At 45.7% G+C, this 23,444-nt stretch overlaps 1 protein-coding gene across 1 annotated transcript in view; it reads left to right on the top strand.

Moving 5' to 3' along the window:
- The window catches only part of TUBGCP2 (tubulin gamma complex component 2), a 36,798-nt gene extending 15,013 nt beyond the window's left edge, over positions 1-21,785 (top strand). The window contains exons 7-17 of the mRNA XM_059821162.1: positions 77-266; positions 1,166-1,311; positions 1,984-2,164; positions 4,715-4,895; positions 5,557-5,729; positions 7,115-7,243; positions 8,676-8,796; positions 12,905-13,048; positions 13,665-13,793; positions 14,697-14,860; positions 21,454-21,785. Coding sequence (XP_059677145.1) covers positions 77-266; positions 1,166-1,311; positions 1,984-2,164; positions 4,715-4,895; positions 5,557-5,729; positions 7,115-7,243; positions 8,676-8,796; positions 12,905-13,048; positions 13,665-13,793; positions 14,697-14,860; positions 21,454-21,559 — 1,664 coding nt within the window. The 3' untranslated portion in view covers positions 21,560-21,785. The remainder of the gene's footprint in view (positions 1-76; positions 267-1,165; positions 1,312-1,983; positions 2,165-4,714; positions 4,896-5,556; positions 5,730-7,114; positions 7,244-8,675; positions 8,797-12,904; positions 13,049-13,664; positions 13,794-14,696; positions 14,861-21,453) is intronic.
- The last annotated feature ends 1,659 nt before the right edge of the window (positions 21,786-23,444 follow it).

Here is a 23,444-nt window from a genome sequence, read left to right as displayed (position 1 = left end):
ATTAAGTTTAACAGCATAGCTTGTGCAATTAATCTGTGTCAGCTTTGTCTCTTATATCTATATTTTTAAATTTTAGCTACTTCTGTGGATAAAGGTGAGTGTATGGGAGGATCAACCCTGAGTTTACTCCATGACAAGACTTTCAATTACACGGGGGACAGCCAGGCCCAGGAGCTGTGCCTGTATTTAACCAAGGCAGCCAGCGTGCCTTATTTTGAAATTCTGGAAAAGTGGATATATCGAGGCATCATTAACGATCCATACAGGTAAAGAACAGTTAAGGAATGAAAAATAAATGCAGAAGTTAAGAAATACTGTTTGGGTCTTTGGCTTCTACTTTTTTAGTGCACCCATCCCTCTGCTCTGTAGAGTCTGCATAGCCTAGGGGCCTGGACCTGGCAGCATTGCAAGGAAGGGGAGCTGCTGTAGCACTATAACTTCATTTCTTGTTGGATTCAGTGGTTATACAGTCAGAGACACTCTCACTTGCTTTATTTTTCCAAATTCAAGGAAATTATATGCAAAAGTCAACAAAACAGCAGTTCAAATATGCAGTCCACTCAAATTCCACCTTACCATGCCTGTCCCCCTTTAAGTATTCTCCTCTCACATCCTCATCCTCTTCACGACAGGGGTGAGCCCTCTTCTCATGGGGCACGAGTGTGATAAGTCAGTGAATTGATGTCATATGTAACCCATTAATATGCTAATCTGATATGAGCTAACACCACTCTCTGAAGTTTCTTCTCATTTGAAGCATTTTGCTGTGTTTAATAGTTCATGCATCATTTCTGTTTCCCACATTTTCAGAATCCTAAGGGAGGCAAAACTCAAATTAAAATAGCTAAAATTAATGCCTTCCTGATGGTGAGAAGGCAGACGAAGGCCAGCTTCCTCACCTCTACACTGACAACCAAATAATGCTTAGACTTGGTTTGTAAAGCCTGTAAAATTCTGTTTCTGTCATAACTGGTTGCAGATCAGCAGAAACACTCTGCATAATGCTTCTCCTCTTACTACAGATACAGACTAATTTCAGTTCTTGATTGGAATGTATTTTCATGAGACCTTATTTCTGATAGATTGTATTACCAGTTTACAGGTCAAAAAAAGTAATCCTCATTGTACCACTACCTGCTTCTAAACATCTGCTTTAACTGTTCAGTGAGTTCATGGTGGAGGAACATGAGCTGCAGAAGGAGAAGATTCAGGAGGACTATAATGACAAGTATTGGGATCAAAGATATACTGTTGTTCAGCAACAGATACCGTCATTCTTGCAGAAAATGGCTGACAAAATACTAAGCACAGGTAGGTAAAGATATGCTTCTGATGTAACAGGAATCTTGAGACAAGCATTATCGTTCTTTGTATAAAGATAAAGTAAATGTCATCGTGCTTTGCCAGTTTATGGAGTTGTCCAGCTGAACTTCTCAGAGGAACAGAAGAATCAGATTTAAAAAGAACCCCAAATCCTATAAATAAAACAACCCATGGGAAGGAGTCCAGCAGCAAGGGGAGCTGTCTGTCTTACTGCTCCGTTTCATGGGTACAGTTTTCTAGCAGCTAGCTAGATGGAGCTAGACAACTGAGGTTTGAACACGCTGAGTTTTAATTTGGGTGTTTAAATGAAGCATGCAACCTGATGGCTACCATTGTTCTCTTCCATAAGTACAGAACCCTCCAAAAGCTACTTCTGAAGTGCAGCGCTAGGTCTTCAAAGTTTCTGGCTATCTGCAGAGACGTTTTGCTACCACTGGGAAACAAAAGCGTTTCTAAATCTCTCCTTAAACGTGATACCAGGTGCCTCATTTAAAATTCTCTATCATCTTTTGAAAGGTCTCTAAATTCTTTCCAGCTTTCAGTAGAACTTCATGTAAACATTTCACAGCATATCTTCCGCTTGAAGGTAGTGGTCTGAAAGTTTCCCTTTTGGATGTACAGTAGGTATGAATAGGCGTCATTCTTTCTTTTTACTTCTAGGGAAATATTTAAATGTTGTGCGAGAATGTGGACGTGATGTTACCTGCCCTGTGGCTAAAGAGGTCATCTATACTTTAAAAGAGCGAGCATATGTGGAACAAATAGAAAAAGCATATAACTATGCTAGCAAAGTTCTTCTGGATTTCCTAATGGAGGAGAAAGAGCTGGTGGCTCACCTAAGGTTTGATTTATCTTACTAAACACATGTTAAATAGATTGGTTCTGATAGTGAACATAAGTTTTTGAAGTTAGTTCTCTTTTCTTGGGATATTATTAATGTGTTCTCTCTATTTCTGTTAGACAGGGTTGAAAAAATAAGATTTTGGGTTTTTTCCTGAAGAAAAAAGTGTAGAATCATAGAAATGTTGGGTGGGAAGGATGTCTGGGGGTCTCTAGTCCAACTTCCTTGGAAGGCTGTTGCCAAAACTAGGTCAGGGCAGCCATGGCTTTGCCTAGCTCAGTCCCAAAACCCACCCTTAGGTATGGACATCCTCCACCTCTCTCATGACTTGTACCACGGCTGAATGTCACTCCCACTCAGGAAAGGAGTTTCCTAATATCATCTGGTACGGTCAAGAAGAGTTTCATTTGAATAAGAAGTAGTTTGATATTAAGCATCTCACCAAATATGTGCCATGGTTGTTGTTCATACAAACACAGGTAGTTGGAATAGAGTAAGTGTATTAGCCCCAAATTCCAGTGCAGGGTTTTTCTTAACTTTGTCCTTTTTTAAAGCTCATTTTAATAACCTATATTTTGATTCTGGTAACACGTTCAGTCGATAGCAAATGCAAGTGCATTCTAGCATGCATACTCCAGCTTCCTTGTGTGAACCAAGCTTTTAGTTTATTACTATCTCCAGAAAAAGGTAAAACCAGGAATCTTAACTATCCAGAAGGCCAAGACAGCAACAAATAGGTAGGAAATCGCAGTTGATAGCTGGTTGTAAGATAGTTTGTAATTGGGCTGAGACCTGGTATCAGAGGTTCTGCTTCAAACCAGTGACACAGTGCAAAAGAAAGTGGTCTGAGCTTCATGGGACAAATCTGCCGAGTGACTCGCACAAGAAGATGCCCATTGGGAGACATAAGCTGGAGCAGTAATGGTAACTGAAGTGAATGTGCCTAGCAGGCCAGGGGGGATTGCTTTGTGCCTGCTTTTTGCTAGGTGTGAAAAAGTTGTAGCTGCAATAAAGGTGTCTGCTCCAGACCTGGGAACATTGCGGCTCCAGCTGAGAGAGGGTGTGGGAAGACCTGAAGATCCACGGTTCACTCTGAAACTGATACATGCCTTCCTCCCCTGTGAAAACCACCGGAGAACATGCTTTATTTCATGAAAGGTTATGAGAGCTGTCTGAAACCTGCCAGTTGTTAAGGAGATTCTTCCTAGCCTTTCTAAGGACTGTCATCCCTCCAAGCCACCTTTGCTTTATGGGACTGTTCAAACAGCACTGGCTTCCAAAGCTCTGGTGGCACATGTCCTGTGTTGGGCCCGTCTGTCGCCATGTAGTTTCAGATTAAGGTGTTGCTCAGCCTTTCCAGCTGGGGTTGATGTCTGTGACCTCCTCATCTTGGAAACAGGCTCTCTGCTAGATCATTCTGCAGCTGTCCTGTGTATAGGTAATCTGCTGGGGGGCAAGTGCAGGGGCAGCTGATTGAGGAGGAAGCTACTGAGCTTCCAGTGCGTGTATGCGCTTTGAGGGCTGAAATGGTATGGTTGTGATCAAACCCTAGGGACCTGTGACAGATAACCACCTCCCAGTTAAGTGGGAGTACTGACTCTCTCTCTCCACCACCCCAGAAATGTCGGTTGGAAGGGACCAACAACCTCGGCAGATCTTGAAGTGGGATTGTCACCAGCATGAGGTCAGGTTTTGATTTGGGTTTGTGCTCTAGGGTGTAGTCAGCACTAAGTACCTTGCTCCCCTCTCTGTTGTGTCCTCAGATAACCACTGACGCTGTCACGACTTCCTCATGACTGGGGGAGTTTTCTTGGTTCGAGAGAGTAATGACAGTCAGGAAACAGAGGGGCTGAGCATCGTCCCAAATTGAAAGTGATCAGGAATCTGCAACCACATTGTGTTAAGGCTGTGCTGGTCCTATTTCTGCTCTGAAAACTGCAGTTATCATATGTGATCTTTTGCCATGCTCTAAGTTAATCCTCAAACTCTCCTCTGAGCTATTTCCAAGCTCCTGGCCCGCTGCAGTTAACTCTCCCTGGTGCCAAGTGAAAATTAAAGTTTATGCATCCTACTATAGCAGAAATCAATGCAAGTACCTGGAGTACTTAAAAAATCAGCACAGATACTTGTTCATTCAAAGGAGTCCAAGATTCTGCTCTGAATTGGCAGCTGCCTCTTGGATGGATCTGCATGCCATGGAGGTTGGGGTGTTGTTCAGGATAGCAGTTGTGAGCCTTCGCCCAGCGATGTAGTGCTTACGGGTTGTTTTTTTTAATAAGGTGCATTTTTTCAAGGAAAAAAAGAACAGCGGCAGCCCTGATCTGACTGCACGAAAGCATCCTGACTGAGGTGGAAGGGAGGAGGGGACATGCATAAAAGACTAGTCTCCAAATGGGTTATTTATGGCTGTGTGTTCTCTATGAAGAGGAACATTTTGTGATCAAACCCAGCAGGCTGGTTGAATTGATTGCTTTTGTTCCTTTAGGTTTAATATGGATTAACTTGGGCTTTAAAAAACATAGTCAATTGTCCCTTCATTTTCTTGAGCAGATCTATAAAACACTATTTCCTGATGGATCAAGGGGACTTTTTTGTTCACTTCATGGATCTCACAGAAGAGGAACTTAAGAAGCCTGTAGACGACATCATAACTACGAGGCTAGAGGCTCTGCTTGAATTAGCCCTGCGAATGAGCACAGCCAACACAGATCCTTTCAAGGACGATTTAAAGGTAAGAATGTATGTACGCAGAAGATAATCGAATTTGAGCAGAAGGCCTGCCATGATTTGGGAAGATCTGTGTGCCCGTTAGAACCTGCTGAACGTACAGTGAAGGAAAAGAGAATTGATGACTGTCCTTCTGTAGACCTTCTCTGGATTAAATCCTCTTTCATCCATATTAGCAACAGGAAGCACCCACCCTGGACAAGGGACTGCATTTTCTTGCTGGTGTCTGAACACGGAGGAGGTGCTTTTGGGCGGCCTCAGGACGAGGTGGAAACAGTAGTGTGTCTCTCATGCTCTCAGCTTGGGTGCTCACTTTGGAGTACAGCTCTTTAGAAGTCCTGCTTATTAACGATTGCGTATTTTACAGATGTGAAGCAGCACAGAGGCTGTGCCTGGGGAGTGTGAGATCTGAATAGACCTTACAGAACCTGAGGGCAAGGCAGAGCGATGAGCGGAGTAGTATGTTGTATGCCGGTTGTTTACAGCGACACTGCTCCAGTGTCTGTTGCTGCACTGTCCAGATCATACCATTCACTATTGCTTCCTAGGTTGGTCTGATGACTTGAGAGCGACTCCGATAATTTGCACTTCTGCCACACGTCTGTTGCTACACAGTAGTTGTGAGTATCCTGTGGCTTCATTTTTTTCCTGCTCTTCCTTTATAGATTGACCTGATGCCCCATGACCTCATTACACAGCTCTTGAGAGTATTGGCCATAGAAACGAAACAGGAGAAGGCCATTATCAGTGCAGATCCCACAGAGCTCACTCTCAGCGGTCTGGAAGCATTTTCCTTTGACTACATTGTTAAGTGGCCTCTGTCCCTTATTATAAACAGGTAAAGTATCAATCCACTGAAGGCAAAAAAGGCAGGGGCTTTTACATGGGGTTGAAGCACATTTCCACACAGCAAAATACTGTGTACCTTTAAAGGGACGTTATAAGTTGCTGACTAGTAGGGAATGCTTTGGGGTTGTTGAGCCCTGCTTGCTCCTCTTGTAGGCTACGGAATATGGATTTTCTCTTCAGTAGAGCCCTACTAGACCATGTCTAAGGCATGCTTGGAAAGTCAAGCTTTCATTTTAAATGGTGGGAAGACATAAATCAAAGGATGCTTTCTCAGCCCGGTCCCTGGTTTTACTTGTGACTGGTCACCCAGTTTTCATTTGTCCATGGCTTTCTGAAGTATCTCCCCTGAGGATATGAACTCTCACAAGAGGGTTTCCATGCAAGAATCAAGCATTTCTCCAATGTGGAGAGCAGAAAAAAATGCACTTGCTGGTATCCCTGGTTGCAAACTAGAAGGATACAGGCTGTTGCTAGAATTGCTATAGCAAGCTATTTTGCACGTAATTGAGTTAGGAGGGATGGAATGGTTCATTTTTCCGCAAGGATTTGCCCTCTGTTTCCCTGGAGAAACACTGGCAGACCTGCTACTGTGAGCCAGGGCAAGTGGGACAAGCAGTGTTACATGAACAGGGTGACAGATGTTGAATTGTTAAATGCCAACAATTAGTTTTCCCTTAATTTCTCCTTTAAAAAGTCACTTGACACAGTGAGACTTTTCTAATGACATGATGCTTTTGAAATTATGTCTCTTTCTTTCCAATCGAGTGTTTTAGCTCTGATGGTAGGCATAGAAGTGAAAATACTATTTGGTAAGGTTTCACGAACTGTATCGACTGGAGCTCTGTAGACACCTACACTGAAGTGTCTGAATGCAGACCTGAATCCAGTCCCTGAAGCTATAAATAAGCATCCCCATCTGCTTCTGACAGTGCATCGCTGGTGGGGTAATGCTGCTTGTAGCTTGGTTACAGCTTTTTCTTCATCTTTTTGGAGAATCCTGGTCAATTGTTTTGGTGATTGTAGCAGTCTTAGTGCAGCGGGTACATGACCGCAGGCTTTCAGCCCCCCGTCGCAGCATCTATGTGAGTGACCTTTCTGCAGGTGGCTCGAGGGAATTGAAGGAGGAGGCTGGTGATGTACGCGCTGGCAGGAAATACGGAGGAGGGACTCCTTGGAGAGAAATTCTTTGGGATGGTTACAAATGTGATCTTTTTTCTTTGGTTCAAATTGTTTCAGTGCGGATCTGTGTGCGTCTGAAGGCGTAAGGAACATATTGTGTAAAGTCGCTTTGCCTTTGAGCAGCCTCAGCCTTCACAGCTTAGTCTGTCAATCAGAACAGGGCTTAATCTGGATGGGTCTCTCCTTTCTTTCCAGGAAAGCACTGACAAGATACCAGATGCTTTTCAGACACATGTTCTATTGCAAACATGTGGAAAGACAGTTGTGCAACGTTTGGATCAGCAATAAGACGGCCAAGCAATTCTCCCTGCATTCAGCTAAGTGGTACGGCCTTTTTTTTTCTGCTGGATCAGAGGTGAAGTTTTGGTTTTCATTCTTGCTAGTTAGATGTGTCGTGACATGAATCAGATCGTTTTGACGTGGAAGAGATCCTTACAAATTTCTTACAGGCTGAGAGAGGTCAAGATATAGCAATTTAGGTTTCAGTAGGAAGTGTCTGCTCAGTAATCTTTGTGCTGCTTGGCTCGTTCCTCTTTCTTGGCATGAAGTTTTGAAAAGGAAGAGATGGTCTTTAGGATTAGCTCGTTATACACTGAACAGTTACAGCAGAGGACATCTGTGCACACACTGTCTTGGTCGCTACTTTAGCATCAGCAAGATTAGTAAGGACCCCAGTAGTTTAAAACCAACATCTTTCTCTTCTGGCCAGACCACTAGCAAGGACTCGTGACCTTCACACAGCTTGGCTAATGTTTGGGGTTTTGGTGTGATAGAAATTGCATAAGGTGAAGTTGGTGGGATGTTTTCCCAGGAAATCATTCTATCTTGTTCTGTCTGTGAGGGTGGATTTTCATCTTTGGATCTGCACTCCAGGTGCTGGAGGTGCCTGTTCGGAGACTGAGGCAGACTCCAGCACTGCGAGGTAGTACCTTCTGCCTTGCCAAGGGCGCTTTCTTGTGACAAGGTAACCTCGGCTGCCTTGGCACTGACCTCAGCCAACACGACTGTAGCTCTGGTTCTCCTGTAGTTGTAGAGGTGTTAGCGGAAGAGACCTGTGAGGGTCTCTAGTCCAACCTCTGGCTCACAGGACGACTGTGATCAGCAGTGGACAGGGCAGCCGTGGTTGAAAACCCCTAGGGTGGGTATCCCCCACCTCTCCGGTGACCTGTCGCAGTTTGCTAAAGTAAGTTCTTAGTTTGCCATCACAGAGCCTGCATAAATTAACATAGAAAGAACCTCTACATAATCCCACCATTCTATTTTTAAGGTGAAATTGCATTAAGTACCCTAGGAAGCAGGTGATTTGATTAAATATTTGAATCCCCTGAACGTATTGATGCAAGACATAGAATATTTTTAAGTGTTCATTTAACAAGTAAGGCTGGAAAGAAACATGAACCATTTATCATGTTAAATTTTGCCCTGCTAACGAATGCACGTCTCACTAGATAGTTACACTAGTAAAATTGCTTTAATATTTAATATTAAAATTTTAGTTGAATATAAGCAAACATACGAAGTAATTGTCCAGTCCACGATAGGTTCGAAACTCTGACTCTACTAATTGAGGGAAAGCCATTTGAATATGTGGAAAATAATCAGAGATGGTTTGCATTAACTTTGTAATCCCTCTCACACTGCAGCAGTGAATTTGCTAGGACAGAAATATTTAGCTCTGCTTGACTGTGCAAGCCTGGTGATAGTTCTCCATGGCATTTGCTAGCTCTAAGTTGTGTGGGTGTGATTTCTCCCCTAGGTTTGCTGGTGCTTTCACACTGCGGCAACGGATGCTGAATTTTGTACAGAATATCCAGTATTACATGATGTTTGAAGTGATGGAACCAACATGGCACATTCTTGAGAAGAACCTGAAGTTGGTGAGTGTGTGTGTGTTTGAGAGAAGTTGGAAGGGAAGTCTTAAGTTAACAAATTTAATATAGGGAAAAAGTGCCTAATTTCAGTTGCTGCAGGTGTCTCTTAAATATTTTGTTGGAGGCACTTAAGTGTCTGGGAACTGTTGTTCTTATCACACTACAAAGAGCGCTGCTGTTCTACATCACCTTTCTGTTTTATTAGCCATATATCCTTTTCCTCTGCCGCATCCTCCTGTCTATGCCCAGCTCGTACTCTGCACCCTGTTACGTAAAGCTGGTGTTCGGCTGAACATCGCCTTACACAGAAGAAAGAAAACTATGGAAAAGGAAGAAGGATGCAGGGTACAAAGATCATAAACTGGTCCAGACATCTTCAGTTGATTCCCTGGCTTACTTACAGTGCTTTTAAAAGCCAACTCTGTGCTTTCTCTTCCATGAAGCTGCCAAGAACTGGCATGTTAGGGCTATCTGTTATAACACAGGGCCTTCCTTATTCAGGTGGCTATTCCACACGTGTATTCCCACTGCAGGTGTGGAAGGCTGGAGAACTTTTCCACGCCGGTGGTATCTGGGAGAGTCTAAGCTCGCTTCCCACTGGTTTTTATGCCTGACGAGAGGGTGCCTGGGCAAAGCACGCCTGGCATCATTTTGGTTCCTTTCATGGAGATGTAATGTTCTGAGCTGTGGGATTTTGCAGGTGTGTTACAGAATATTTCTGGTTCACTAATCCAAGTCAGCGACTTCTCCAGAATTTTACTCTTTGCCCTAGCAAAAATTGCAAGAATCAGTTTTTATCTCCTGATGGGCATGTGAGACACCTTCATTATCTCACAGAGGAACACATTCTCAGCTAATGTCCTACCTGCCTGTTTTAAACCAAGAATGAGAAGTCATTGGGAGCTTACCTTTTAGAACAGGCTGTTCCAGAAGCCTGTAAAGGTCTTCTCATAATTTGGTTTCATTCACATCAGATTTGTTGGTTCCATCCTTAACAACGGAGAAAAAAATCTGTCACCAACAGATCAAGGGCTATTGTCAATCTGTCTAGAGCAAACCCTTTTCTCCCTTCCTTTTTTTACCTGACTGTGGTAAAGATCTAGACTTTCGGGGCATACAGAGTTACTGTGGAAGTTCATTAGACAAGCGAAGGGTGATGCCTGAGCACTGGCAGATCTAGTGAAAGCCACAGCAATGCTGCAAAACACGTTGTCTTCCTTGCCATCGGCCTGGGCCCAGCCCATAGCTTCTTTGTTCCCTAGGAACATGTGCTGCAGCCAAGGCACTGGTTGTCTCACCTCTCAGCACCAGTGGACCTGCCTGGCTTCTGCAGGTTTCTGGCATACAAACAAGTCTTTGTGGAAGGAAAAAGAGAGCAGAGGTGGCATCTTAAGCTACTTCTATACTGCTGCCTAAAACAAGGGCAAAGACATAGGCTGTCTGCTCCACATGACATAGCAAATGTCGCCACTGGGTCCCATGTGGTCCTAACATATGATCATTTTGTCTTCTTCCAGTTTCAAGTGTTTGCAGCAGTCTGGGGAGGGCTGTGTTGGAGCCGTTTTCATCGCATGAAGCTACAGGGATGCGTTGCATGGGCTGGGGTGTGTCGTGAAGGCCTGTGAAAGTGCTTGAGGGTGCAAAGCTTGGTGGAGTAGTGCTGGAGGGCTTTGCCAAGGGAGGGAATCTGAGCTGCTGCCATCTCCTCCATGCCAGGAGGCAACTTGAGAAAGCCCTGAGGAAGTGCTATTCCTGAACATTGTATGACGGTGGTCTTGGCATATGGCACTCAGCACAGGCAAGGGCTGTGCCAGGCAGTGAACTTGTACTTAATTAGAGCAGATGATCAGTGATCCATTCCTCAAGCTTCCTTATTTTGCAGCATAACCTTTGTGATGGCTGTAGTAATTTTCCCTATCCCAAGGGACACTGTGTTCCTCATGGTACTTCTCAGTTTCCTGAGCTGCTGCTGTGTTGGGGCTGGTGTTAGGGTGCCCCAGCTACTGTGAGGGAACAGGAGGCTGATCTACATCACCTGATTATTATTCCTTCTGATAGTCATCCTGTGATCAGACGCTTCTGGGTTGCACATCTTTTTCCTCTTACGCTGTGAAAAACATTTATCTGATGTACCAAACAGCCCAACGCTCCTTCTCCAATCTGAATTAAGCCACAGCAGCTCTCTTGGAAGCTCTCTGAAGAGCCTTGTGTGTCTTCAACATCAACTGACCCTGTCTTAGTTTCTACTCTGTATTGGGGAGTTGTTCTGGGGTCAGCTAACCAACATTTTTTGATGCCCTGTCATCCTTTTCTCTGGAGAATTCACAGGAGGTATCAGGTCTAGGATTGTGAGCATCTCTGCGTATTCTCGGCGAGGACTTCTGAACAAGAAGAGGTTATATGTCAAGCTCCTGGAAGATCTGAGAGAAGTGTACTTGCTTCTTAATTTTGTTGTAAGTTTAGGTTTGCAAAATATAACACTCAGTTTACTTTACTTGAATTGAGGCACTTGAACAAGTTACCCTGTCCTGGGTTCTTCCATACTGCTTTCAGGTAGTGCTTCCTTTCAGTCTCTGCTGATTCCAGATGTCCTAGAAGGGACTGTTAAACGCAGTAGGCACACTGTCTGTATTGACAGCATCCCCTGTTCATAAGACATGATCTCCCCATTCCAGAGTTTTTGCAAAGACTTTCTGTCTGAAGATCCTTCTCTGCTTTGGCTCTCAGCCATTGGGTTTCTCTGCTCCTTCAGAGATATAGCGGTGATGAAAGATTTTTATTTCAGTTCCAGTGTATGCCTTCACCATACGCTTCTTCATTTCTGAAACCTTGAGGGTTGCTGCAGTGTTTTGTAGAGCGTTTCTACCATTGCTCTGCAGATGAAGGGCTTCTCCAAGTAATAGTGCAGTAGTAATGACTCAAAGATGCCCATGATGTGAATATGTACACAAGCCGTCACTTTGTTATGCAGTCCTTTAAAAGAGCTGCTCACGAGGGATGACATATTCCCAGCTACTGGGTAAAATCTTCCTTGATTTAAATAAAAGCATCATTTATTTCCAAACAGAGGGTGCAGAACTGGCTCTTTAACCTCCGTAGCCTACAGACTGTGGTAGTTTTTTCCATTCATTTGCATTTTAGGAGGGAAAAGGATGATCCTCACTGGTCTCATGTAGTGCCTTATGCTGTTTTTTAATTTCTCAGACTTTACTCTCGTGCGCTTCCCCTTGAAGTTAAGGTGCTTTCTTCCTAAAAATATAACTACTATCTTCATCTTCAGAACATCATCGTCTTTATCAACACAACTAGCATCTTCATTGCTTTAGAGAGCGGCGTTTATCCCTGTTCTGTACTAGTTGTTTGAAAGGTTATGGGGTTTTTTTTGGCATTGATCCTGATGGAGCTGTGTGGATGGATACCTTGGCAATTTTAGTCCTCTGGTTCTTTCCTAAGCTTGACTTGTGTTCGCAGCTTCAGCACATCCCATAATTGTACAGAGTGAGAGGGGGTTTTTAATCTATCATTTAAAACTTGAGACTGAAACAGCCCATTGAAGTAGCAGAGCTGGACAAAAATCTCACAGAATCCTTGCAACACTGCATCTCCCAGTTCCTTAGTGTGCTCCTAAAACACGTTTCTGAATAACCTGTATGATTTAAGCCTCGTAAACTTGGTGACATTTAAGGTTCTTTGATTTATTTTTCTCTTTTCCACTTACTGTAGCTGACTTTACTGAGATTTGAAGGTGGGAGTGGGCATGACAAGCAGATTTAAAAGCAAAGGAAATGCATGTTCATAAAGCAGATAACTCCATCCTGAGCCTCCTTTCCAGTGGAGGGTTTGGATCATTAAAGAAACCATAATGTGGTTGAGAAGGTGATGTGACAAATCAAAGGTAAAAAGCCTGCGAAGGGCTGTTGAATGCGGTAATGCAAATACAGTCTTCATCTCAGGATGTTTCTCAAAGCTGGAAGGTACATGAGAAGTATCTTAACATGCCCTAGAGCATGTTTGAGAGGTCACTGACAGAGGCAGGATACTGGATTAGAGCTTTGGTCTGGTACAGCACAGCAGTCCTGGTTTGGTTTTTCATTATTGTTCTATCCTGTCACAGGCATCTAATATTGATGATGTCCTGAGCCACCACACAAGCTTCCTGGATAACTGCTTGAAGGACTGCATGCTAACCAACCCGGAGCTGCTGAAGATCTTCTCCAAGCTCATGTCTGTCTGTGTCATGTTCACAAACTGCATGCAGGTATGTACAGCCTCCCCGTTATTGACCATGCCGCTGCCAGCTGCTTTAGGTGCCAGCCAGCTATGACAGTCCCTTTTTTTCAACTCAACCCCTCTTGTCCTCGATGCATGTGGAAGAGGAAGAGCCTCTGTTCCTCCCGCCAGCAGGGTTTTGAGCTCAACTGCTCAGACCCTCATCCTTTCTCCCAAATGGTTTCTGTGGCTTCTCCCTCCACAAAATTCTCTATGCTCTTCTTTTTCAGTGTTGGGATCAGGTTCATATGAGCCAAATTACCCCTCTTGATCCAGTCCTGCAGCAGAATTTGAGGTGTAAGTTGTAGGGCTCTGTACTTTTTATCATGCTCTTTTGAGGGTCAGGTGAGGACTGGCGATTGGACCCGTGGAGATTTCCCAGGACATGCTCTAGCCAGCATCTCAGGGAGCCCATAGCTTCAAAAAAACCCCACCTTCCTTTGGGTTTAGGGAGCTTTGTGTATTAACATGGTAAATTTAATCTCAGAGTTAGCTTTCATTTGAGTTAGCTAGCTGCAGGGCTAGCAGAACTGAGTCAGCCTCATGCTTTGCCATAATTGAAAAAACAGGATCTAACCATTTCTCCAACCCTCTGCCCTTCCAAGAGGTTCACCCAGAGCATGAAGCTGGATAACGAGATGGACCGGCTCACCTTAGAGCACGGCACAATGCTGGGCCCGCCAACAGAGGAGGAGCGTGCTGAAGAGACGGCAAAGAAGAAGCTAACTAACAAGGTGGGACACGGGATGGACGGCTGGGCCCTTTCCTCTGTGAATGCTGCCTGAGTTGCAGTCTGGTCAGAGTGGCTGTCCTACCTCTTGCAGATAGACCTTCCTAGTTCTAGAGCACCTCTGGCCCCAAAAGCAGAATCTTTGCAGAATTGTGGGCATTTTTGAGGGCAGCGTGGAGCACTGATGGTGTTCTCAAAGTCTGCTCTGAAGACCCTGTCTCCCACAGCAGTCCCTGCACTTGTTTTTAAGTTCTTAGTTGTATTTCCAGCTGTGCAGTGGGTACCCACATACAGGCTTTCTGCAAGACTTTCTGCACATACAGACTTTCTTATTGCCAGAACTAGCATTTTGTGATGGATGAGCCAATAAACTGTCAGGTGTGACTCTTTGCAGCCCATCCCTTTCATATCTGGGGTATTTGTCTTGTCCATATTTCTCTATCTAGATGAACACGTACTAAGCGATTTGTTTGGCATGCTCTGCGGTGAGCAGGCTGCTTCCTGTCCCACTGAAAGCCCGTCTCTGGCGCACAGAGGGTCCGTCACACTTGAAAGGCAATTGGAGTGCTCCAGAGGTTACAACCTGTCTTAGGGAACACTCACTTTCTGCTTACTGGCTTTTCCTCCTGCTTGAAAATAAATAACGACAGCATATGTTTGAGGATAACTCTACTGGGATCTGCTCTGGGGTTCTCCCAGACAGGCATAGCAAGGTTTTTAACTACCAAGGACCTTGCAACTGCTTCGAAAGATTTATTTTAGTGGCTGAGCGACTGTTAAGTGAGCGACTGTTAAGTTTTATGGCAGTATTTTTGAGCAGGTTAGGAAATAGGGAAGGAATAATTGCATCTCTTTGGCAAGTGCGAATCAGCAAACACATGGGGCCACTGTGGCTTTGCCTTGATAGCTTTTAGCAGAGCATGCCGACAACCTCCACCTGACATCTGGCTTCGAAGCAACAATCAACAAGTTTGATAGCAATTTCTCAACACATCTGCTGGACCTGTTGGACAAACTGAGCGTTTACAGCACCAATGACTGTGAGCACAGCATGCTCAACATCATCTACAGGTGAGCCAGTAGTTTTCTCTCTGTAACATCCCCTCCTGTGGTTCCCAAATTCATCTCAAGAAGAATAACTGCTGTTTATAAATGTGCATGTGTGCCCCATCAATGAAAACACTGAAATCGTAAGAAATACTGCTTTGCATTTCAACCCAAGGCTTTAAAAAAACCCCACGTTCCTTTGAAATGTGAAATTTATCTATTAAGGTTGTAAATGTAATGCAAGTGTTAGTTTTCTTGGGGATTGTCTCACTGTGTAGACAGTGAATAAGCTGATTCCTAAATACAGTGTAAGTATTCCAAGATGAGGAAACGGTGCAAGGGATTGATTGTAAGCGGCTATTTTGTTTTAAGTTCACATCTTGTATTTATTTAAATAGTATGTTTTTATTGTGGCCTCACCCACAATTTCTAGCTTCCTAGAAATCAAAATTCCTCCAGTAATGCCTAAAAGTCAGGTACACAAGACGCACTGCAGGAAGAGAGAGAGAGAGAGAGAGAGAGAAGGAGATCTGGGTTTTACTGCCAGGTTTATAACCTCTGTGTTTCTTTTTCAATAAAATGAGATGCACAGGGCCTTCTTTGGAATGATTAATGTTTGTTTTTGCTACAAGAGTCATAGATATTCGTGTTGCTGGGCTTTTTAAGACCCGTGTTACAGATTGGTGTAGCCTAGAGGGACCTGCCATGGTACTTCTAGCTTTGAAGAACCACAGATAATGCTCTAGGATCATTACCCAGAGTTGAGCACATGTGCTGTGCAAGCAGAATGCTTCTCACTCTGATCCTGATACCAGCTCTTCAGGAGCAAAACAGAAATAACCGCAACTATGGAGTTTGCTGCTGGGAGCAGCTTTTAGTGTTTGTGGCTGGAATATGTTTTTCAAGAGTTAAGCAGCCACGAAACCTAGCAGCCTGCAGATTGGAAATGTTCAGCTGAGGCATGCGTATAACCGCGGAATAGGAAGGCAAGCGAGGGTCAGCAGTTGGCATCTCCTAACTCAAAGAGTCACCTTGGTGGAAGTCGCATGTAAGAGCTGCTGGTTGCCAGCCACCTCACACCTGGCGAAGACCGTACCGCTTCAGAAATGCTGCTTGCAGGCTGTTAGGCGTATACGAAAACCAATTCATTTTTTACAGTGAAGAGGCAGGATATATATTGTGTATAGGCATAATTTTAAGAGGCCAGGATTTTAATGAATACAAAATATTTCAACACCAACACTTTTTTAAGCGCTTGTTCTATGTCTGTAAGCCTAATAGACACATTTGCACTGTTACGGTGCGCGTGAGCCTAGAACACTTGAGACTTACCTTCTTTGTCATTGCTGTTAGCTAGGGCACAGAAAACAAAGCCATCCTAAACATCCATTAGCCTCTTCATGCTGTCTGTAAGCCGGTGTGTAGCCTTATTTTCATGTGTAAGCGACTGTAAACAGCTCTTACAGGACTAGCCAGAAATTAAGGTCATTTTTAGGTGTTGATTGTTTCCTTTCATCTTTTTCTGAGGAAAGCCCTTGGTTTACCAAGGAGCACTCCTTACTTTTAAGAATGTTTTTCGTCTAAAGTTGTAATGCTTTTCAGCGGTAGATATGCTAGAATCAGTTGTCGGCGATACGTAATTTTGTTCATAAATGTGCCTGATAACTGGTTAATCACATACATTTTCTTTCTTCCCTTGGTGCTGTAGGGATTCGTGCCCCAACCCCTTTGATATTTAGTACAGAACAGAGTAGATCCTTATTTAGTTCTTTTTAACCATATAGGACTAAAGGGCTTTCTCCTAACTGTGCTTTGTCCTCTGTTTTGTTTTGTTTTGTTTTATTTAAGTGTAGTCTTATTGCTCTTCTGCTTTGGTCTTTGTGAACTGTACTTTTTCTAGGTCCTTCCCATCCTTTAACTTAATTTTCAGGAAAACCATAAGAATATTAACCTGCAACCATCAAGTTCTGTTCGCTGCCCTTCTGTACCAGATGTCTTTTATGGCTGGGTGATAACCCTTTCACCTCTGTTGAGATGGGCTACACCTGAAAACAGAGAGAGAAAAGGTGCTTTCATTGTCCTTTTCTAACAGCATCTGACATGGCTGTCCAGGATTCCTGGTACCAACCTTTGCAAACACCGTTTTGTGAAGTATTCCGGCAGGAGACTGGGCTTCCAGTTGTCCTTTACTTCTGAGATCTTGCTGACCAGCAGCTACCATGCATTTACGCAGCCCCTGGCCTCCTGTGTTAGCATCTGCTGCTCTCTCTGGGATGTGGTCACACAGCTCAGGCCAAGGTTGAACACTAAAACGTGTCATCCCTGTTACTATAGGTGCTTCCAGGAGTGGAGCCGAGCCCACCAGCTCCCACAGCACTCTACAGAATTACATGTCATGTCTTCTTCCTTGTAGGATTGTATTCCTTATTTAAGGAGGACAGGGATACTCACAAGCGTCTGAAAGGAAATGCAGTGCCACAGAACTGCTTGCTGCTCTTAACTCTCCTGCTTCCATTCCCTGTGAGGGTAGGAGCTTATCTTCCTGTGACCAGAACTGCCCTTCTTGGTTGATACTTAGTCCCTGAGGTGGGAAGGTAGGTGAGGACCCCTTCTCCACAGTCCTAATAACTCTGATTCACTCCATCTCTGAAGTGACCAGAGTCAGAGATCTCCTTATCTTGGAAATTCTTCAAAGACTTTTTTTGTGGCTGTGAGTAGAGGCTCCAACTGTACAAGTGATTGCTGTTCCTTTCAGGACTAACCAGGACAGCTAAGTCTCTGCAAATCCTTTTAGGAAATGATGGTGCAGCTTATCGAGGCCTTCCGGACACTTTATGTCAACCTTCATCTGCCTGGGCATCACTGTTCATCATCATTGGACTGTTGTAGATTGCAGGCAGGATCCATCTGGAGAAAAACTGACAGGCCAAAGGGATTAAGCTCTTAAGCTCCCCTCGCTGCCATCACTCCTAGGTGTCATGGTAGCATACGGAGTCAGGCTAGATTCAGGGATCGAGACCACAAGCGGTTGAGTCATCCAGGCAAGAACATTTACTCCTCCTCAGTGCTCCAGTCCTGCTTCCTTCTTTATCAGGCGCTTACATTTTTATCATTACCAGTACAAGTTCGAACAGACGGGCTTTTTTATGATGCTCCATCCGGGAGATCTTAATGACAACTAACTCCGTGATCCAGCCGCTTGGACATCGTTGCAGGTGGCACAGGGCAGGGCCAATACAATGGTGAAGACCGAGTTGCCTGCTCTTTTAACAGAAGAGCATCATGACCCCACGGTCTTTGAGTCTTGTAAAGAACACGTGGAGATCGTCCCATTGGTGGCATCACCCACTCAGTCCAAGGCTGGAGTTGTTCTCAGCCTACTCAAGAAGTCAACAGCGTCAAGTCCTTGACCAGTCTTTACACCATGCAACAGCAGAAGTCCTGCGGCCTTCCATCACACTTTTATCACGTGTGATGCCAGACACTGATGTAGGTAAGGCCTTTTCTGGCAGTAGCTCAGGTGGTGTTCTCCTTCCAGCACTGCTCCTACGCTGAGCATCGGAGGTTCGCCCCTTTTATCATTGCCTCCCCGCCCTTGTGAGAGCTTTATGCTTCTACCAGGACGGTGGGACAAACTGATGCTGCACCACGGAGACTGGCTGTGTAGCTTCTTCAGTTGTGGGTCCATGGTGCCCTGGCCAGGAGCTATCCTCCACCAGATGCCTTTGTGTTTCACAGGCCGCACACGAGTGTTAGGTGTGGCAGGAGGTGACTCCTGAGCTGTGGAAGCTCTGGAACCAGTTCTTCCAAATATGGAGAAGTTGTTTTTTACAATGAGTACTTCCTGCTTCAGGAGAAAGGAGAAGGATGGTGATTCAGGTGGGTTGTGAGAAAACAAAATGCTTCCGTTAGCGGTTTGCATTGAGAATGGTGACCTAAGCTGCCACCAGTTCAGAAGAGGGTCTGAGTCCTTTGCCCCCTGTTATTTCCATGCCCCAGTTCTGTTCAAGGGCTGCAGAGGAAATACTGGGTCATCAGGACTGTCATCACTATCAAGTCCCCCAGTTTGGACAATTTTGGACCACGTGAGTCTTCACCAAGATGTTGGACGCAGCTGGACCTTCACTGACAAACCAAATGTCGCCGTTTCCTTAACTGAAATAGGGCATGTTAACAGGCCATGCGACAGAACATGTCTTCCTGTTTCTACAGGCTGCTCGGTGATGTTTTAAAGAGTGGAAGTCCCACGATGAATGCCCAGACGTGACATTTAGCTCTCATTCAGTCTGTAGGGATGATTGGATCGAGTCCTGGACTCTATGGCAACAGGAACCCAAGAACCAGAGCGGAGACGGTTGCCATCTGAAATAACATATTTGAGAGAGAGAAGGAAGAGTTTATGAGACATACCAGTCTTTTCTTCTAAATGATAACCTTTTTATATGACTGCTTTTCAAGGGTGACAGTCAACTTGTAAGATAGATAACAAAATATCCCTTTTATTCATAATTCTGGTACTGTGCTTTTGTTTATTTGATCCTGCTTAACATTTATTCAGTTTACAGTACTGAGTAACTGAGGCACAACCATCGTTTTTGTAGCACGAAACAACAGACGATGGAGATCCAGAGGGTTTCCTTCAAAGCGGGGAAGCTCACACGTATCTCTCAGATCTTCGGTGTGCTGAAGTCCTGCGCAGGTGCCTTGGCTCTGTCGGTAGCATTGCTGACAGAGGGTTGGCAACTGCAGAAAATCTCTTAGAGTCCCTCCTTCACATCCCAGTAGTGAAAAGGAGAAGAATTACAGCTTAGAGGACTTTGCCAGAAGGATTACTTAATTCCAAAGACTTAGAAATGCTGTTAGCATTCATCAGATATCCTTCCTTTACCAGTTTGGAGGAAACAGCAATGACTGAGCTTAGCGTAAGACCAGTAGGACGTACAAAGTGATGCAAACCCCAGTGAATAAAAGTTCTAGCCGCAAAACAAGAAACTGCAGTGTAAGCAGAGTTTGAGGAAGCACCATGCAAATTCTTAAGAGATAGCTATCAAAGATCATTTAACCCTAAAAACGTAGCTGAAAGGGGAGCAAATCAAAACCTGCAATTCAAGAAGTTTGGAAAAAAGCAACTTTAGAAGTGGAACAGATCCTCAAAGCAAGGTTGTAAATGAGTCCTGGCCTTATATTTGAATCCAAGTTCGGTAAATATGCCCGCCTCAGTGTCGGGTTTCCTTTGTACAACACTAAAAGGATGAAAGAGATGTAAGCTTTTCAACCAGGAGAGAGCAACAGATAAATTCCATCTGTCGAGGCTCTGTTTTCTGCAGTCACCAAAAAATGTCAAGGAACAATTTGTTGCCATTTGTGTAAGGTTGTTAAGCAACATGAAACTCAAATATTGTGCCCATTCATTTAGTATTGGAGCAACTTAATTTGAGAAATGAAGAGAGTAACTTTTGTGTGATTCACAGGCTTGTATCGACTGTTGCTTAGTGTTCCCAGGGCACATGTTTTTAAGGGCTGCGCATGTCTTAGTCGGCTTCGTAGTGCAGAGATCTGCCTAAGGAAGTCGTGGAGCTGGGTGGTTTTGTGGCATCATTTTGGATTATCAAGGAGACAGGATTGGGATATTGCTGATGTTGCCCGCTTTGGAGAGGCGTTTACAAGTATCAGCAGTACTTGTGATTTTGGCTGAGCGTCTTCCAACGTTACTCGTCTTCTTCGATGGTGAATCTGCTTGAAGCATACTTGTGTTAGCCAGGAGGTGGTGGCAATGGGAACTGCGACGTTTCGTGGTAGTTACGGGGGATAATGTGGTGGATTTCATACGGGAATTAATAGCGGAGTTCAACGGTGGTGAACTCTGGTATTAAGCAGTGGTGGGAAGTGGCCGGGAAGGTGCGGAGAGTGAGGAGCCCTCACCCCTGGCGCCTTGTCCCCGAGTGATGCGTCTCCAGGGTTGTGTGTTCGAGCTGTGGCTCCGGAGAAGCAGCTATTAGCAATTGGTTCTTCCCGATGTATTTTGTACGCCTGTAAAGAACAGGTGAAGTTTAGCCTGTTGTCAGGGGACAAGCGCAGAAGAGGTGTCACCGTCAACACCTGTGGGACATTGCGGACGTCCCCGTCTTGCTCTGAACCAGCCGCTGTGTCTGCCCAGCCCGGGGCCGTCCCGTGCGGGGATGGCAGGTCCGGAGCTCGCTGCAGTGTGGCCACATTCAGCTGATGCCCTGGGAGAGGTTTCTCCTCCAGGGGCCATGGTTGGGTAAGAGCAAGGCTGTGCTCTGCGGGGTGGGCACGGGGAGCGCGGCTGCTTGAGAGGTCCGTGCTGCGGCGCAGACCCCCTTGCTGCACAGGCAAGCATCCTCCGCTGCTTCCCGCAGCGAGACTTGCTTTGCTTCGCGCCCCTCATTTCAACTTTGTCCTAAAATTCGTCTGACCCTGTAAAAGAGTTTATGTATTTTTGGATCCCCTTGCTGCCTCGACAAGCCCGTGCGCTGCGGCACTTACGGCGGCGAGTTCTCGGGGGCCCTTGGCAGCGCATTCGGCTGGCTGCATGCAGCTCTTGGGCAGCGTTGAGCCAGCGGGCTGCCGAAACTTCTGGGTTTTTTGTCTCTCAGGTTGGACTTCAACGGGTTCTACACCGAGCGCTTGGAGCACATGTCTGCCGAGCGCAGCCAGAAGGCAGCTCCCCTGCTTCCCCGCCTGGCCGTACCTGCCCAGTGAAGCCCTGCCGCTGCCCCGTTCAGCCGCCGCTTCTTCTGCACCAGCAGAGAACCGGACACTCACTCGCTTCGAGCTAGGAGTACTCAACCCTCTACATTCACCGTGTGAGCTGGAAACGAACCGTAAGGGTTGTCCCAGAGACAGGGGAATGTTCAGTCTCCCGACACGTATGTAATGGATTTTCTCTTCCGAGAGGCTTTTGTTAAGTCTTTTTTTTTTTACTGCATTGTAAAATGATGTATTTGTGTGTTGTAAAATAAATAAAAAAAAATAATCAGGGTTATTTTGTCTGTTAGCGGAACTCAGGGTGCAAATTAGTCTTCTAGGTGACTAAATTTCGGTCAGCTCACAGGGATCTGGCATTATTTTGAGGGGAGACCCTAGTTGGGAGTGGAATGAAGCTCACCAGCTGCTCTAACCGACGAGGTGGGGTTTGGAGCTGATGAGCGGGTATGTGATGTTTGTATTATATTGTCCGAGTCCTCAGCAGAGGACTTTCAGGGTATCTTGCAGAGTTGTGCAGCCATAAAAATTGCTTGAGCCAGTTTGGGAGCAGGTGTGGTAGAGGGTGGAAGAGAAGTGTCTCCCAGGAGCAAGTGGTATCCAAGACGCATGCCGGAGACCCAGAGGCCTCGGTGGCAGGTGTGTGAACCTGGGGAGGCGTGCGAGGGCTGCGGATACAGGGCTGAGTGCTCCTCTTAATGACCTGCCCTTCCTCTCCCTCACCTCCTCCTTTGCAAGGACCTTCTAGAGCGCGTTAGAGGGAAGAGCCAGGTTCTCTTTGCTCTGGTGGCCTAAAGCTGGTCCTCCAGCTTGGCCGAGGGAGAGAGACCCAAGGAGAGGATGGAGACCACCAGTCCTGGGTCTGGAGGACTGAATTCCTTCGTCTGAAGGTTGAGGACCGAGACCTCAGCCAGCATCATCTGGCTCTTGAGGGAAAGGACTTGTGCAGTTCATGGAGAAGGGAAAGCTTCCGATTCCCCCCACCGAGGTGGCCTCTCAGTCCGGGGAGGCTTGGACAAGTTGACCTGCTCTTCCCATTAAGTGTCTGTGGATCTACAGACTTCACAGCCTGTCCCTCGAGCTCCGGGTGGAGAGGCAGAGGGGCCCAGGTCCCCGGAGGAACCTGCTCGCCTCTCAGTGCCCAACGTCTCAGGCTTGAGAGACTCCCCTGGCACCTCACTGTGTCCCCGTCACATTTTTTACACCAATGAGCAGCGTGGTGGCTGTCGCAGGAAAAAACTCAGTTCACGCAATTTAAATTAAATCAGGATTGAAGCCGTTTATAGATTAATAACACATAATTAACCAGCAAGCATTGAGTCTCAGCAGAAGTAATAGATATTTCTGAAATGTTAATTTTTAAAATCAACAGCAAATTTCTAAGCGCCCATCTGTGAGTAATCCCAAGATGTCCCACTCGCACCCGTGTGTGCACACATGTAGACGGTTCTGTGCACCCCTCTCACAATTTTAGGGGGGAGACAGGCACCCCTCTCCCGGGAGAGGGTCTTCCCCTCCTTGCACACCCCTTCTGTAGGAGACGTGGGTGCTCCACCTCCACGGGATCCCGTGCTGCTCCCTGCGACCTGCAAGAAAGCCCCCAGGAGGTCACCTACAGCCCGGGGTGGGGTGCTTGTCGCACCCCGTACCACAGCCCGCCAGCTGGATGTGGCCCCCTCGCTATGCCTGCCCCAGGCAGAGGGGGTGATGCTGGTGGGGCAGTGTCACACCAGCCTTTGGCTCCTGCTGTTTGCGTGAGAACGCATCGACGGGTAACTTCAGTTACCCCCAAATTGTGGCCCTTCCGACCTGGGATGTTCTGTGGAACAAGGGGGAGACAGCAGTCAGCTCCGTGGCAGAGCGGAGAGCTCAGGGTGCACTG

Source organism: Gavia stellata, chromosome 9 (assembly GCF_030936135.1).
Source record: "Gavia stellata isolate bGavSte3 chromosome 9, bGavSte3.hap2, whole genome shotgun sequence".
In the NCBI taxonomy this organism is placed as follows: Eukaryota; Metazoa; Chordata; class Aves; order Gaviiformes; family Gaviidae; genus Gavia; species Gavia stellata.
The sequence above is the reverse complement of the archived record's forward strand: the minus strand, read 5'-3'. Positions and strand labels throughout refer to the sequence as shown.